At 49.4% G+C, this 15,218-nt stretch overlaps 1 protein-coding gene across 1 annotated transcript in view; it reads right to left on the reverse strand.

Moving 5' to 3' along the window:
* LOC116413594 (splicing factor, arginine/serine-rich 19) overlaps positions 1-15,218 on the reverse strand; it is a 38,670-nt gene that overhangs the window by 9,486 nt on the left and 13,966 nt on the right. The window contains exons 10-17 of the mRNA XM_052894450.1: positions 12,372-12,595; positions 11,873-12,131; positions 11,362-11,689; positions 5,364-5,518; positions 4,861-5,061; positions 4,393-4,656; positions 1,865-2,098; positions 1,382-1,576 (exon numbers count right to left, since the gene is read on the reverse strand). Of these exons, the coding sequence (XP_052750410.1) occupies positions 1,382-1,576; positions 1,865-2,098; positions 4,393-4,656; positions 4,861-5,061; positions 5,364-5,518; positions 11,362-11,689; positions 11,873-12,131; positions 12,372-12,595 (1,860 nt within the window). The remainder of the gene's footprint in view (positions 1-1,381; positions 1,577-1,864; positions 2,099-4,392; positions 4,657-4,860; positions 5,062-5,363; positions 5,519-11,361; positions 11,690-11,872; positions 12,132-12,371; positions 12,596-15,218) is intronic.

Here is a 15,218-nt window from a genome sequence, read left to right on the forward strand (position 1 = left end):
CAAGTACGATGTAAGGAAAGTTGTCCAGGGTCGGGTGGCGGGTTGCGCCTAGGCATGCGCGGAATTCGTGTAGTGGAGGAACTATATATAAGAATGGAGGATGTAATACACTGAGCACTGTACTTATGATTAGTATCGCAACTACTGAGGGAACACGTACTATTAGAAGCAACAAGTCGCTCAGATCCTACAGGTGTCAGAGGAGGACGGTGACGGCGGTGGTCCCGGGCGCTCGTCGTTATGAACGTACTAGTCGACGGTCAGCCGCCTGTAGCTGCGGAAATGGTCGACTGAAGTAGATTCCAGTCGGAGCTATTCTACGCGCCGACTAGTGAGATGGTGACTGAGTGCAAGGCCCGGTATGTGGAGCCCGGCCAGCCCGGACGTGGACTGCGGCGGCACTGCGGCCGCCCGGCGCCGCCGGGGCCGCGACCTCGCTACACGCACACGCACACGCACACGCACACGCACACGCACACGCACACGCACACCTACCACCCCGGCCACCGCCCTAGCGCTGCGTACTCACAACGCAGCCTATGTTGTATCATCCATTTGTAAGAGGTGCGCAATGCTGGAAATACAAAAACTATTGATCGCCCCACACAAATGACTAGAAGAATGAAAACTATCGGTAAACAGACCTACTTCGACTCGAAGCATTACCCGCCCGAGCTACACCTGTACGACTCCCAATCGAGTAATCCGCCACCACCACCTACCTAAGAGTGGACATCAATCGACGACAACTTCAACATTCACGAAAAAAGATTTTACAACAAAATTAAAGTATCCAAGCACCTCAAGGACACCCTCGCTGTACACCCACATCAAAAACCTGATCACCAGAATATTCAAGCGTGTTTTTACACGTCAGACCGAAACCACCTCAAAGACCTAGCGCCGTTACACGCACAACAACCAAACTCCAAGCCGTACAGTTCAAACTCGTCTCTCACACACGAGGAGAACAACAAAAAGCCAATCCCTAACGAGATCAACATTGCCATAAGACTGTTTCATACACTAACTATTTACTATGCCTCCCCCTTCATCAAATTTCATTCGGAAAACAAAAACCGCATAGATTAAGTTGAACAACACAACAACAAAAACGCCGTCGAACTACACCAGTCTACTCCAATGGCTCGCGAATATTTATGTGTGGCGGAAAAAAAAAACACCTGAGAGAGGTAAAACACCCCGAACAAGTTTCCCCATCCTCTCACAGGGAGACATGAGAAAACAAAGATGAAGGACTGAGCACTAAGAGTAGCCGCCAAGCGCGACGCGGACGGAGCTTGTCATCAGACTGCATTACAACAGCGAGCAGTGTGCAGTGTACAGTGTGCAGTATGCAATGTGCAGCGTGTACTGGTACCTGCAGCTCGCCGTAGATGACGTCGGGCACGATGCGGTCGAGGCGGCACTGCAGGTCCCGGCCCCGCTCCACGCCCATCAGCACGCGGTTGCTGTACACCTGCCGCCGCTCCTCCTCCTGTTTCTTCAGCATGAACTCCTCCAGCGTTACGAACCCCATCAGGTTCTCGGCCTTCTGCACTTTCGGCTTCGGTACCTGGAAAGCCACAACCGAGTATCAAATATTAACAATACAGAGAACATACACTATTGCTTCCTATAGGACAAAGTTTTACATTTAATACTTCATTTTTATCAATTTTTCTTAATATTATTTTTATTTTTCTTAAAAAAAATAAAAACATTATAAAAACAGTTTATAGAACTTCATACATAAAACAGATCATGAATAAAATTGAATTAATTTGCTTACACTCTAGAGGTCTTGCAAACTACCATAGTGTAAACGGATAATCACTTGGATTGGCCTCCAGTTACAACGTACCTGCAACGTAGGCTTGGTCACAAAATCGCTCTTCTCAAAGTCTAGTAAGTTCGGGTTGGATGCGTGTATGTAGTTGATCGGCTTGGGGATCTTCTTGGCGGCTCGCTCGACGTCGGGCTCGAGTGGTGGTTCGCGCGCCGGCTCACGAGCCTGCTCGCGAGCCTGCTCGGCGGGCGGCGCGCGGCGGTAACTGCGGTAGTGCTCGGTCGGCACTGGCACACCCGTCTGCTTGCTCTAACCAAACAATAATGCAATACATTAAATCCCGTTTCTTATAAACCATAAAACATACAGCGCATAATGTTAATATAATAAATGTGAAACCGTTTGTTTGTTACCTCTTAACACATTGACGACTCGACTAATCTTTATTTAAATCGGTTTATACGTCGCGTTTGTTATGGTGAGTTATTCTTATCGAAGAATATATTATACCAGTTATACGGATGAACTCGCGGTATAGTTAGTTATAAATAAGCCGTAATCGAATAAACAATTCATCTGCAATTATTGATCGAGTTACATTAAATGATGAAATATTTATTCAATCAGCAAAACTTTGTGTGGAGACCAGAAGAAGACTGTACAGATTCATTAGCACAAGTACCTACATCTATTAATTTTGCCGCTAAGTAGCTTGCCTTTGTATCCTCATTTTGGATTCTATCACGCAAAGAAACACCGAGCACAGCCCAACCATGTACGATCCTGGTTCGATTCCATAGGTCATCACTGGCTACATGCACTGATTAAAGACTTTCCACTTCAAACTTTAGAGATATTTTGGATAAGAAGATGTGGCTTATATGTCGAAAGGCTACTGAGCCGAGTTGGATTCGTCGATTGAACTCTCGGTCGAAGTTTGAACGTTCCTAGTCAAAAAAATTGTGCCAGGTATACACACTCTTCGACTTCGAACGTAGTTTTTTTTACAACACAGGGGGGCAAACGAGCGTAGGTATGACATGGACGTCAAACATGATTTTTGTCTTATCCATGTTCATCTTAAGATCTACCTATCGAGAAACACCATTGAGGTTATTGAGCATAGCATTCAGATCCTCCAGAGATTCCGCCACAATTACTATGGCATCAGCAAATCAGAGATGAGTGATGTATTCACCATTGATGTTTATACCTATCTTTTCCAGTCCAAAAGTTTTAAAACATCTTCCAATGCACCTGTGCAGAGTTTCGGGGATATGACGTCACCCTGTCTCATACCTTTCTACACTCGGATGGGTTACGTAATATGGTTCTGTACTCGAATAGACATCGTAGCGTTACTGTGCATACACTTTAACACTTCGATATACCTACAGTCAATCTGACGCTGCTGGAGGAATTGTAGTAGCGCCCATGTCTCGACCGAATCAAAGGCTTTCTCATAGTCCACAAACACTAGATATAGTGTCATATTATACTCTTCGGTTTTCTGTATAATCTACCGTAGCGTATGCATGTGATCTATGATGCCCTTTCGGAAACGAGCTTGCTTAGGTGGCTGGCAGTCGGCATATCGGTCTAAAATTCTTCAATGGGGAATTATTGTCAGCATCCTTGAAAAACAAAACCACCGCACTTCTACTCCACGCCTGTAGCGTAACACCATCATGGATAACGAAATTAAATAGTCTCTGAAGGAGTACAAGCATTGATTTTTCACTCGCTCTCAGAAGCTCTGCTGTAATTTCGTGCTCTTCCGATGCCTTGCCGTTTTTAAGCTGTTTGAAACCCAATTCAATCTCCAATAAACTACGTAAAAAGTATAGTATCGGATGCCTTTAGCTCTTTGGTCGTTATTCGCATTAGCATGCGGTGATAACGACAATATGTACTATCCATAGAATTTCTTGACTTAACTCAAAATCTCAGATGTAGAAGGAATTAAATCAACGATATTGGTCTTCAACTTTATCAGTTGTCTTTGCCCAATAGCCAATTCTTTGGCGAATACTTTGGAGCCTTCATACCGCTATATTGCCTATACAATGTATGTAAAATTTAACTAGCGTATGTCACGACGTAGACATTTGGAAATTTGCCTAATAAAGATTATTCTGACGCAGACGTTGAACGCTGGGACCATAATTCACGCCGTTTCCTCATAAGATCTAGAGTGCGATCAGCGTGTTTTTGGGTTCTTTTTGAGTATTGGGACTTGCAAAATTTATTTCCCACTACTTGGACAGTTTCCACTAGCTTGTCATTTATATTGTCCGCTGTTTCACAGTTCATCATATTAAAGAATTGCTCGAGCTATTGGAACGTATCAAAAGCTTTTAAATTTTAAATTATGCAACCCGTTTTTGTAGAAAAATTTTCAGTTTCACTAATATACAATTATTTAATAAACTTCTAATGATTTTGATTGCATAAAAGAAATCTACCCTCCTAAACATGAACGAATCGATAGAATCATTATCGCTAATGATTCCTTGACATACAATGAAATAGTAACGGCTGGTTTCTTGTTCAGTCTCATGCTTACACTAAACTGAACTACCTGAAAGGGAGAGGTTCCTTACCTTGGCAGGCTTAGGGTCGTCCCTGCTCCTGTTCCTGGAGAAGAAGCGCAAGTACTTCCTGTCGAGGCTGGTGGACGAGTGGCTCACTGTCTCCTGCGACTCGCTGCGTTGCATGCGTCCTGTCAGCTTCTTTAGCGACCCGAACTTGGACTTGTCCTTCTCTTTCTCCTTCTCCTTTTCGCGCTCATTACGTTTCTCTGGACTCTCGTTGTCCGATTCTGTCTCAGAATAATCAGTCTCGGAGAATCGTTTCGAAATGTCCATCTGTAAAATAGTATATTTATTTAAATTAACGTAGCAAGCATTGTTATTGTAGTGAACTGTTCATTTGTTTGCCATTTACAGTTTACATTTACATTTTGATCCTTTGTGCCGGACTTTCAAGACAGAGAGAATGGAATAACAAATTTTATTTTTTAGACATATCCGTTACAACAACGAGCCGCAGCCGACTAGTACCGCACCGACCTGCGGGTGCGCAAGCGGCGGCAGCAGCGTGGCGCGGTGTATGAGCTGCAGCCACGTGAGCAGCGCGTCGTGCGAGTCGGCGGCGAAGTAGAAGGCGGTGCCCGTGTGGTACACCTTGAACGCGTGCTCGCGGGACTTCACCTCGCCCGCCGCGCACACCGTGAACCCCTCCAGGTAGATCATGCAGTCCGCGCGCAAGCACTGTGGCCAAAATTCACACGTAAACCGCGTTATTTTGACACACACATATCCCAAGTATATCTTAAATTACTCAATAATAATAAATTAACTGGGCCCTTAACTAAAATCACAAGTAAGTTGACTATTTTTAGTAATCTTTGTCGAGATCAAAACAACGCAATATAGGACAGAAATAATAGACAGTTGTTTGTATTTCACATGTCTGTTTTATAGGGGTGCAAGACCATACTGAGCCACAAAGGCGCTTGAACTCGTCTACTAGCTGCAAATCGCTAACAGAGAACGAAGAAAGTACTACTCACGTCCGGCGACCTGTAGGCGTAGAGCAGGTTGTGCGTCAGCAGCAGATGGCGGCGTGCCCAGCGCGGCGCCGCCGCCCCCCGCGCCCGCACCCGCTGCCACACGCCCCCCGCCGCGCCCCGCGCCGCCAGCGCCCGCGCCGGCACCGCGCGCCGCCCTGCACACCACACACGTCACACGTCACACGTCACACGTCACACGTCACACGTCACACCGCACCCGCTGCCACACGCCCCCCGCCGCGCCCCGCGCCGCCAGCGCCCGCGCCGGCACCGCGCGCCGCCCTGCACACCACACACGTCACACGTCACACGTCACACGTCACACCGCACCCGCTGCCCCACGCCCCCCGCCGCGCCCCGCGCCGCCAGCGCCCGCGCCGGCACCGCGCGCCGCCCTGCACACCACACACGTCACACGTCACACGTCACACGTCACACGTCACACGTCACACCGCACCCGCTGCCACACGCCCCCCGCCGCGCCCCGCGCCGCCAGCGCCCGCGCCGGCACCGCGCGCCGCCCTGCACACCACACACGTCACACGTCACACGTCACACGTCACACGTCACACGTCACACCGCACCCGCTGCCACACGCCCCCCGCCGCGCCCCGCGCCGCCAGCGCCCGCGCCGGCACCGCGCGCCGCCCTGCACACCACACACGTCACACGTCACACGTCACACGTCACACCGCACCCGCTGCCACACGCCCCCCGCCGCGCCCCGCGCCGCCAGCGCCCGCGCCGGCACCGCGCGCCGCCCTGCACACCACACACGTCACACGTCACACGTCACACGTCACACGTCACACGTCACACCGCACCCGCTGCCACACGCCCCCCGCCGCGCCCCGCGCCGCCAGCGCCCGCGCCGGCACCGCGCGCCGCCCTGCACACCACACACGTCACACGTCACACGTCACACGTCACACCGCACCCGCTGCCACACGCCCCCCGCCGCGCCCCGCGCCGCCAGCGCCCGCGCCGGCACCGCGCGCCGCCCTGCACACCACACACGTCACACGTCACACGTCACACGTCACACGTCACACGTCACACCGCACCCGCTGCCACACGCCCCCCGCCGCGCCCCGCGCCGCCAGCGCCCGCGCCGGCACCGCGCGCCGCCCTGCACACCACACACGTCACACGTCACACGTCACACGTCACACCGCACCCGCTGCCACACGCCCCCCGCCGCGCCCCGCGCCGCCAGCGCCCGCGCCGGCACCGCGCGCCGCCCTGCACACCACACACGTCACACGTCACACGTCACACGTCACACGTCACACGTCACACCGCACCCGCTGCCACACGCCCCCCGCCGCGCCCCGCGCCGCCAGCGCCCGCGCCGGCACCGCGCGCCGCCCTGCACACCACACACGTCACACGTCACACGTCACACGTCACACGTCACACGTCACACGTCACACGTCACACCGCACCCGCTGCCACACGCCCCCCGCCGCGCCCCGCGCCGCCAGCGCCCGCGCCGGCACCGCGCGCCGCCCTGCACACCACACACGTCACACGTCACACGTCACACGTCACACGTCACACGTCACACGTCACACGTCACACCGCACCCGCTGCCACACGCCCCCCGCCGCGCCCCGCGCCGCCAGCGCCCGCGCCGGCACCGCGCGCCGCCCTGCACACCACACACGTCACACGTCACACGTCACACGTCACACCGCACCCGCTGCCACACGCCCCCCGCCGCGCCCCGCGCCGCCAGCGCCCGCGCCGGCACCGCGCGCCGCCCTGCACACCACACACGTCACACGTCACACGTCACACGTCACACGTCACACGTCACACCGCACCCGCTGCCACACGCCCCCCGCCGCGCCCCGCGCCGCCAGCGCCCGCGCCGGCACCGCGCGCCGCCCTGCACACCACACACGTCACACGTCACACGTCACACGTCACACGTCACACGTCACACGTCACACCGCACCCGCTGCCACACGCCCCCCGCCGCGCCCCGCGCCGCCAGCGCCCGCGCCGGCACCGCGCGCCGCCCTGCACACCACACACGTCACACGTCACACGTCACACGTCACACGTCACACGTCACACCGCACCCGCTGCCACACGTCCCCCGCCGCGCCCCGCGCCGCCAGCGCCCGCGCCGGCACCGCGCGCCGCCCTGCACACCACACACGTCACACGTCACACGTCACACGTCACACGTCACACGTCACACCGCACCCGCTGCCACACGCCCCCCGCCGCGCCCCGCGCCGCCAGCGCCCGCGCCGGCACCGCGCGCCGCCCTGCACACCACACACGTCACACGTCACACGTCACACGTCACACGTCACACGTCACACGTCACACGTCACACGTCACACCGCACCCGCTGCCACACGCCCCCCGCCGCGCCCCGCGCCGCCAGCGCCCGCGCCGGCACCGCGCGCCGCCCTGCACACCACACACGTCACACGTCACACGTCACACGTCACACGTCACACGTCACACGTCACACGTCACACGTCACACCGCACCCGCTGCCACACGCCCCCCGCCGCGCCCCGCGCCGCCAGCGCCCGCGCCGGCACCGCGCGCCGCCCTGCACACCACACACGTCACACGTCACACGTCACACGTCACACGTCACACGTCACACGTCACACGTCACACGTCACACGTCACACCGCACCCGCTGCCACACGCCCCCCGCCGCGCCCCGCGCCGCCAGCGCCCGCGCCGGCACCGCGCGCCGCCCTGCACACCACACACGTCACACGTCACACGTCACACGTCACACGTCACACGTCACACGTCACACGTCACACGTCACACGTCACACGTCACACGTCACACCGCACCCGCTGCCACACGCCCCCCGCCGCGCCCCGCGCCGCCAGCGCCCGCGCCGGCACCGCGCGCCGCCCTGCACACCACACACGTCACACGTCACACGTCACACGTCACACGTCACACGTCACACGTCACACGTCACACCGCACCCGCTGCCACACGCCCCCCGCCGCGCCCCGCGCCGCCAGCGCCCGCGCCGGCACCGCGCGCCGCCCTGCACACCACACACGTCACACGTCACACGTCACACGTCACACCGCGCCCCGCGCCACGTAACCTCATTTCCTCATCACTCACACAAGTTTCCTCATTTCCTCATCACTCACAAAAACACTTTTCTAATTCTTATTATATTAATAATGTTTTAATTGGGAAGAGAGAAAGGGGTTGAAATTAAAAATGAAACTAGGTTTCCTTTTCAATGTATTCTCCCTTAACCTTAATACATTTTTCGTATCTCGCACATAATTTGTTTATACCATCGAAAAAACTGGTTATCTTTTCTGTCAAAGACCGAAATTGCAGACTTGACTTCTTTATCGTTGCCAAATTTGTTTTCATGCAGCTCCTTTTCACTTTTGGAAATAAATAATAGTTGCTGAGAGTCAAGTCTGGACTATAAGGTGAGTGGTCTTATTTTTCTAACCCGCATCGGTGGATGGCAGCGGTCGCAACATGGCACGTGTGGACGGGAGTGTTGTCATGCAAAAGAACACCTTTCTTCTTCTTTTTTCCTTGATAGTTTCTTTCAATCTGTACAATAAAGAAGCGTAGTACTGTCCCGTTATAGTCACACCACGATTTTTGTAATCGATCAGCAAAATACCTTCTGTATTCCAAAAAATAGTCGCCATGATCTTTTCGAGCGATTGTGACACTTTAAACGTCTTCGGAAGAGTTGTGCTTTTATTATATCTCCAGTAACAATGCAGGCCATAACTTCTTCCTTACTCTCTCCACAGACCTCCAAAAACTGGCGAGAACATTCGACACGCTCACTTTGTTGAAGTGGCGTGAGTATTCTTGGAGCCCATCTTACACTGACCTTAGTCATGCCAAGATGATGATGCAAAATATTTAAAATACTTGTTTTGGATACTCCAACCATTGCTGCAAGCTGCTTCTTCTTCAGCCGAGTATCTTCTAATACAAGTTTTTTCTACTATTGCGACAATTTCCGATGAGGTGGCGGTGTGTTATACAAACTAAAAGATCACCGGCCGAACGTCCCTGTCGAAACTACTACTAAAACTAGTGGCCGCACTAAAAGTGCGACCACTTAACGTCGGTATTCTGTGAGGGTGTGGTACTACCCCAGTCGAGCCGGCCCATTCATGCTGCAATACCATACTGGATTACAGCGTGGCTCTACCACAGTCTTCTTCCTACCCTTATCCCAATTATTATATTGGGTCGGCGTAATATATTTTTTATCCATATTATAAAAAGATTTGGCTTAGTTTTACGACCAGCCGCCTGCCTGACGTCAAACTCTGGCTCTACCGTAGTAGCTTTACCACAGTAACAGTAAAAAAAGTATTGTAACCGATTACAATTCTAACCTAATTCCTTACTGTAGCCTCATGAGTGCGGTACGAAATTGTGATTGATAATAGATTGAATGGAAATTGATATTAGATTCAAGAATAGACCAGCAGATCATAAAACTTAAAATACATAGTATATAATAGAAATGGGTAATATCCGAAATCTATATATTGAGTTCCTCTGGACATTGATGAGCACCATGACATGATATGATATTGCGATATCGCCAATACCAGTCCGATACCTATATTTACTACGAACGGGTTCTTCTTTTTAATATTATATATTGGATACGAGGTCTGATCAAAATTATATATGTTGGCAATATCAGCCATTTTAGTTTGTCAGTTTGTTTTTGACAGATAAAAAGGTTAGTCGTGTTTTGGTGTGCTGTGTAAAAAATGAAATTAAATGCGCAAGGACATTTGAAATGTTGACTGTGGCGTTTGGCGAGTCTACTATGAGCAGAACACAAGTTCAATTATAGTATAACCGGTTTAAAGAAGGCCGAGAAGATGTCGATGACGATGCTCGTCTTGGTCGCCCGAGCACGTCAATAACCGATGAAAACATTGAAGCACTGAAGAAAATGATTTTGGATAATCGTCGAATCACTATCAGAGAGGTTGCTGATGATGTTGGCATATCGTTCAGCTCATGCCAAGCAATTTTTACAGATGTTTTAGGCATGAAACGTGCGGCAACGAAGATTGTTCAAAAATTGTTCCAAAACATCGATGTTTGTGCGTGAGTTTTTGGCCAAAAACAAAACCGTTATCATGCCTCAACCACCGTATTCACTGGACTTGGCCCCCGCTGATTTTTTCCTCTTCCCAAAACTGAAGACACTGATGAAAGGAAAGCGTTTTGCTACGATTGAGGAGATAAAAGAAAAATCGAAACAGGAGCTGTTGGCTATACCAAAAAGCGCGTTTCAGAAGTGTTTCGAGGATTGGAAAAAACGCTGGCATAAGTGTATTATATCTGAGGGGGGTTACTTTGACTAGATTTGAGTATTGATGAATAAATAAATAATTTGCGAAAAAATTGAAAATAACGGTTATTTTTTTATTAGACCTCGTATCTGTTATTGGTCTAAGATGTGTCTATTGTGCCTACAATGTATAGATATTGCTAAACATTACCCACCCTTAAGTACATAATTAAAACAAATCAATAAAATAAACCAGTTGCAATGACCAGAGCAGACCAATCCTTACAGGCAGTATCCGTTCACGAGTATGACGGGTGACTCAGCCGTCGTTGCGCTCAACCATATGTTCCCTAACATATGGTTGAGCGTAACGTATTCTAAAACCCAGCTCACCACGAGACCACCTGTCTGATCATTTTAGTGAGCGTGACTTACTCAAGGGCCACAATATATAACATAATATAGTTACAGTATTCACTCATTATACAGTTAAAGGCATAAGTTAATTCATAATAAAATTGCCACTGAATCTTCGTGATTCTAAGAGTGCATTTTTTGCTAGATTTAAACATTTTTTTCAGGCAAATCCAGAACAGACTCTGGCAGTTTGTTAAAAATTTCACACAGTTCTCACAGAGACAATTAAGTATCTTATTATAAGGTATATATTATATATACATATCTACTCACTGGCAAGTATGGAGCTCTTTTTCTTGAGGCTTCTAGATTTGGAAGACGGAAAAATACTTTTGACGGAGGCGGTGGAGGGCGAGGACGCGGACGCGGCCGCGGGCAGCACCACGTCCCCGTCCCGCCGCGGCCCGCCGCCCCCGCCCCCCGCCGCCACCGCCGCCACCGCCGCGACCGAGCCGCCGCCGCCGCCGCCGCCGCCCCCTGCCGGCGAGCCCGGCGCCGCCGCTGGGGGCTCCGGCTCGGCGTTGATGGGCGGCAATTCCCGCCGCTCGCTCGGTATCACTTTAATATCGTGCTTTGTAATGTGGCGAAGCGGGAGGGATATCTAACAAATACAATTTTTGATTTGATAATAAAAAAAAATTGCACACTTACATGTCAATATACTTCATGCGAACAGTTGTATTTAAAAAACTATACGAGTTTTTTTTTTTTTATTGCTGCTTTTGTTTACTGTAACCACTTACATAGGAAACTGAACGAATTATGCTGTGTCTAATATAGGTACCTGGTTAGCGTCAATCGGCCTCGCGAGCTTGAACGGCGAATAGTCCTGCGCGGGCTGCTGCGGCACAGCGCGCAGCACCGGGTATGTAGTGGCCGGAACGGCCGGCGTGGTCGGCGCGACCGGCGCGGACGGCGCGGTCGGCGCAGTCGGCGCAGTCGGCGCAGTCGACGCCGGCGGCGGAGGCGGGCCACGTAACGTAGCGGCGGGCCGCGGCGGCGGCGCCGGCGCGCGTTGACTAGCGCCCGCCGCCCGACTTGGCCTGCCGAGCACCGCAAGCATCATTTATTACTTTTTACGTGAATTCAAATATCCTATACCATTTTAAAACGTTCCGGCTCTTCGAGGCGATCGAGTGAAGTCACATTCATTCTCACTCACTTAATTTTCTAGCTTCTCTTTAAGTCACTAACCTTACATCCATCATCGTTATTAATCTGTACTGAAATGTTATTGTTTATAAACTCAAATGTATGAAAATGTATATGAGTACAAGCCGCACCTGTGCGCGGCGGCACCGTCGGTGGCGGTGGTGGCGGTGGTAGTGACGATGGTGGCAGCAGTGGTGGCGGTGGTGGTGGTGACGATGGTGGCAGCGGTGGTGGTGGTGGTGGTGGCGGCGGCAGCGGCTGCGAGCCGGGCGTCGTGCAGCGAGCGGCGGCGGTGCTCCATGGCGGCGATGTTGACGGTCTCCAGCACGCGCTGCGTGTCCGAACACTCGCCGTCCTGTTTCCAGTATTATTTTCAAAGATAATTTGAAAATAATATATTACAGCTATCCCCCAGTTCGAAATACTCGTAGCTGGAGTCGACGCGTCCATATATATATACACTAACGGAAAAAATTAAATGATCAATAAAAATATCAAAATTTTCGGCAATTTTGCAAATACCTTTGATAAAAATTATCGTATTGGAGTAAAAAAAAAAACTTGAAGCTTGAAGTTTCTAATTTTTAGATCTTGCTAAAAGTTTTTTTTTTTTTTTTTAATTAATTAACACGTATTGCGCAATTTTAATGAATATCGTGAAAAAAAGTCGAATTTTTTTTCGATTTCTTTTTTGGTGTACGAACATGAAAAAAATACTTCCAACTTAACCACATACACTTACAGATTAGATAGGTTCCTTTAGCTTTAATTTTGTTTCTTTTTGGTCTCGATACAACCATTTCTCGCTAAACTATCAGACTTTCAATGAAAATGGATTATTACATGGGACAGATAAAGGAAACACTAGGCGTCATGTCGTATAGGGAGATAAAGGATATGGCCTGGGATAGAGCTGGCTGGAGGAAGATGCATGAATTAGTTGCACCGACAAGAGGAAACTGTTAAATTAAAAAAAAAGAAAGGTTTAATTTTGTTTCTTTTTGGTCTCGATACAACCATTTCTCGCTAAACTATCAGACTTTCAATGAAAATGAATTATTTTCTCTTTGTTCATCGATATCTCTAAAACCAGTAGGTGCCAAGCCTGGCAAACGAATTGGCAACAGCAGTATGATCTAGAAAGCTGTGTTTTGGAGTATCTTAGTGTGACAGAATCCGAAACGAGGGTATTCGCAAAAGAACCAAAGTCACTGACACAGCCCGAAGAATAAGCAAGCTGAAGTGGCAATAGGCTGGGCACATAGCTCGAAGAATCGACAACCGATGAGGAAGAAAGGTTTTTGAATGGTGACCCAGTACGAGCAAATGCAGTGTAGGATGACACCCCACTAGATGGAGTGATGACCTCAATTGCATGGAGTCAGTGGATGTAGGTTGCTCAGAACTATTCCTTATGGCGGTGTATCGGGGAAGTCTATTTTCAGCCGTGGATAGATAGTGGCTGAGATAATGATCATTATCGCTCTTCGCCGCTGTTAGAATTCCCCTACTAGTAACAATAGATAATTCCCTTCAGCGTTACGTCACAATCAAGCAAGCCAACGGTTATGCTGCTTTTAGGGATCGGTGCCAACGTTCTACAGCACTGTTACTTTATGACTAGTAAGGTACAGTACGCAGATTTTTCGATGCCCAATAATCTCATCAATTCGTTAAAAGTGATTGTACTGACGACCTTGACCGACCATACTTTGAAAATGACGAATTGATTTAAACCGAATTTACGGCCAAAAGTTCGCGATCATAAGTTCTTAATAAACGTTTCTAAACGTAACTATAAAGTTTGATATGATACTCGCCGCACACGTGTCGCCTGCATCGGGTCATTAGTGCAAGCGGTGCATTCGCGGTATGGCGCATTCGTGCAGCTGCATTACACAAGCTCCGCTTACATTCCTCGAATGCTAACTCAGCATTAGGTGTCCACGCAATACGTGATCTTTGTTTTTGACCTATGTAATACTAATTGGCATAATACAGCGTTTGGACCGTGAAATCGTTAAAAATTTACCATTTCCAATAATCTAGTATAGAATATAGTATAGAAAGTTTCCAGCTTTGGGAGATCAATGATATATTGAACTTTGTCATCAAACCGATGTATCCAATTACAAGTCCCGTGCCCTAAGAAATCAATTACTGATTGTCCTTATGACCACTTAGATAGAGTTATAGTTAGAACACATTCCACGTGTTGTTGAGGCTACCTCAATTCTGCAGTGCATCGGGAATGTTTGTGGGAATCCATGTGGATTGTTACTACACCATTATTCGAAAACTGATCTGCATCACTGCTTTTCTGAGTAAGGGATAACTTCAACTGCGCCCTAGCCATGTCAACAAGTAGGCTGGATTCTTTCTATAGAACCATTGTGTTAACTTGCACGTCGAAAGAACCCAACTATAATTATCGGAATTTGTAAAATATAAAAAGTGGGTTCTGGTAACCTTAATAAAGAATTATTTATTACTAGCGGCCCGTCCCGGCGTCGCACAGGTGGACATTTTAACATTTCCCTTCACTTCTCCACTCCTATTGATCGTAGCATGATGAAAAGTATACTATAACTTGCCCAAGAGTATAAAGAATAATTGCACTAAGTTTCGTTAAAATCTGTCGAGTAGTTTTTGTTTCTATAACGAACATACAGACCGACAGGCAGACAAAAATTTTACTGTTTGCATTTTTGACATCAGTATCGATCACTAATCACCCCCTGATAGTTATTTTGGAAATACATTTCATGTACAGAATTGATCTCTCTACAGATTTATTATAAGTATAGATTAATAAAGTGATTGCATATGTACTAAATTATTGAAATAAAATCCTAGGCATATATAGTATTCCCATTCATCACTACTTACTACTATAACGCCATCTATGTAACAAAATACATTATGTCGAAAGTCTTCATCTAAATTTTGTAATACAGTATTTCATAAAACATTGGTAC

The sequence above is a fragment of the Galleria mellonella genome, unplaced genomic scaffold, assembly GCF_026898425.1.
Source record: "Galleria mellonella isolate WM207_F2 unplaced genomic scaffold, CSIRO_AGI_GalMel_v1 utg213, whole genome shotgun sequence".
Classification (NCBI taxonomy): domain Eukaryota; kingdom Metazoa; phylum Arthropoda; class Insecta; order Lepidoptera; family Pyralidae; genus Galleria; species Galleria mellonella.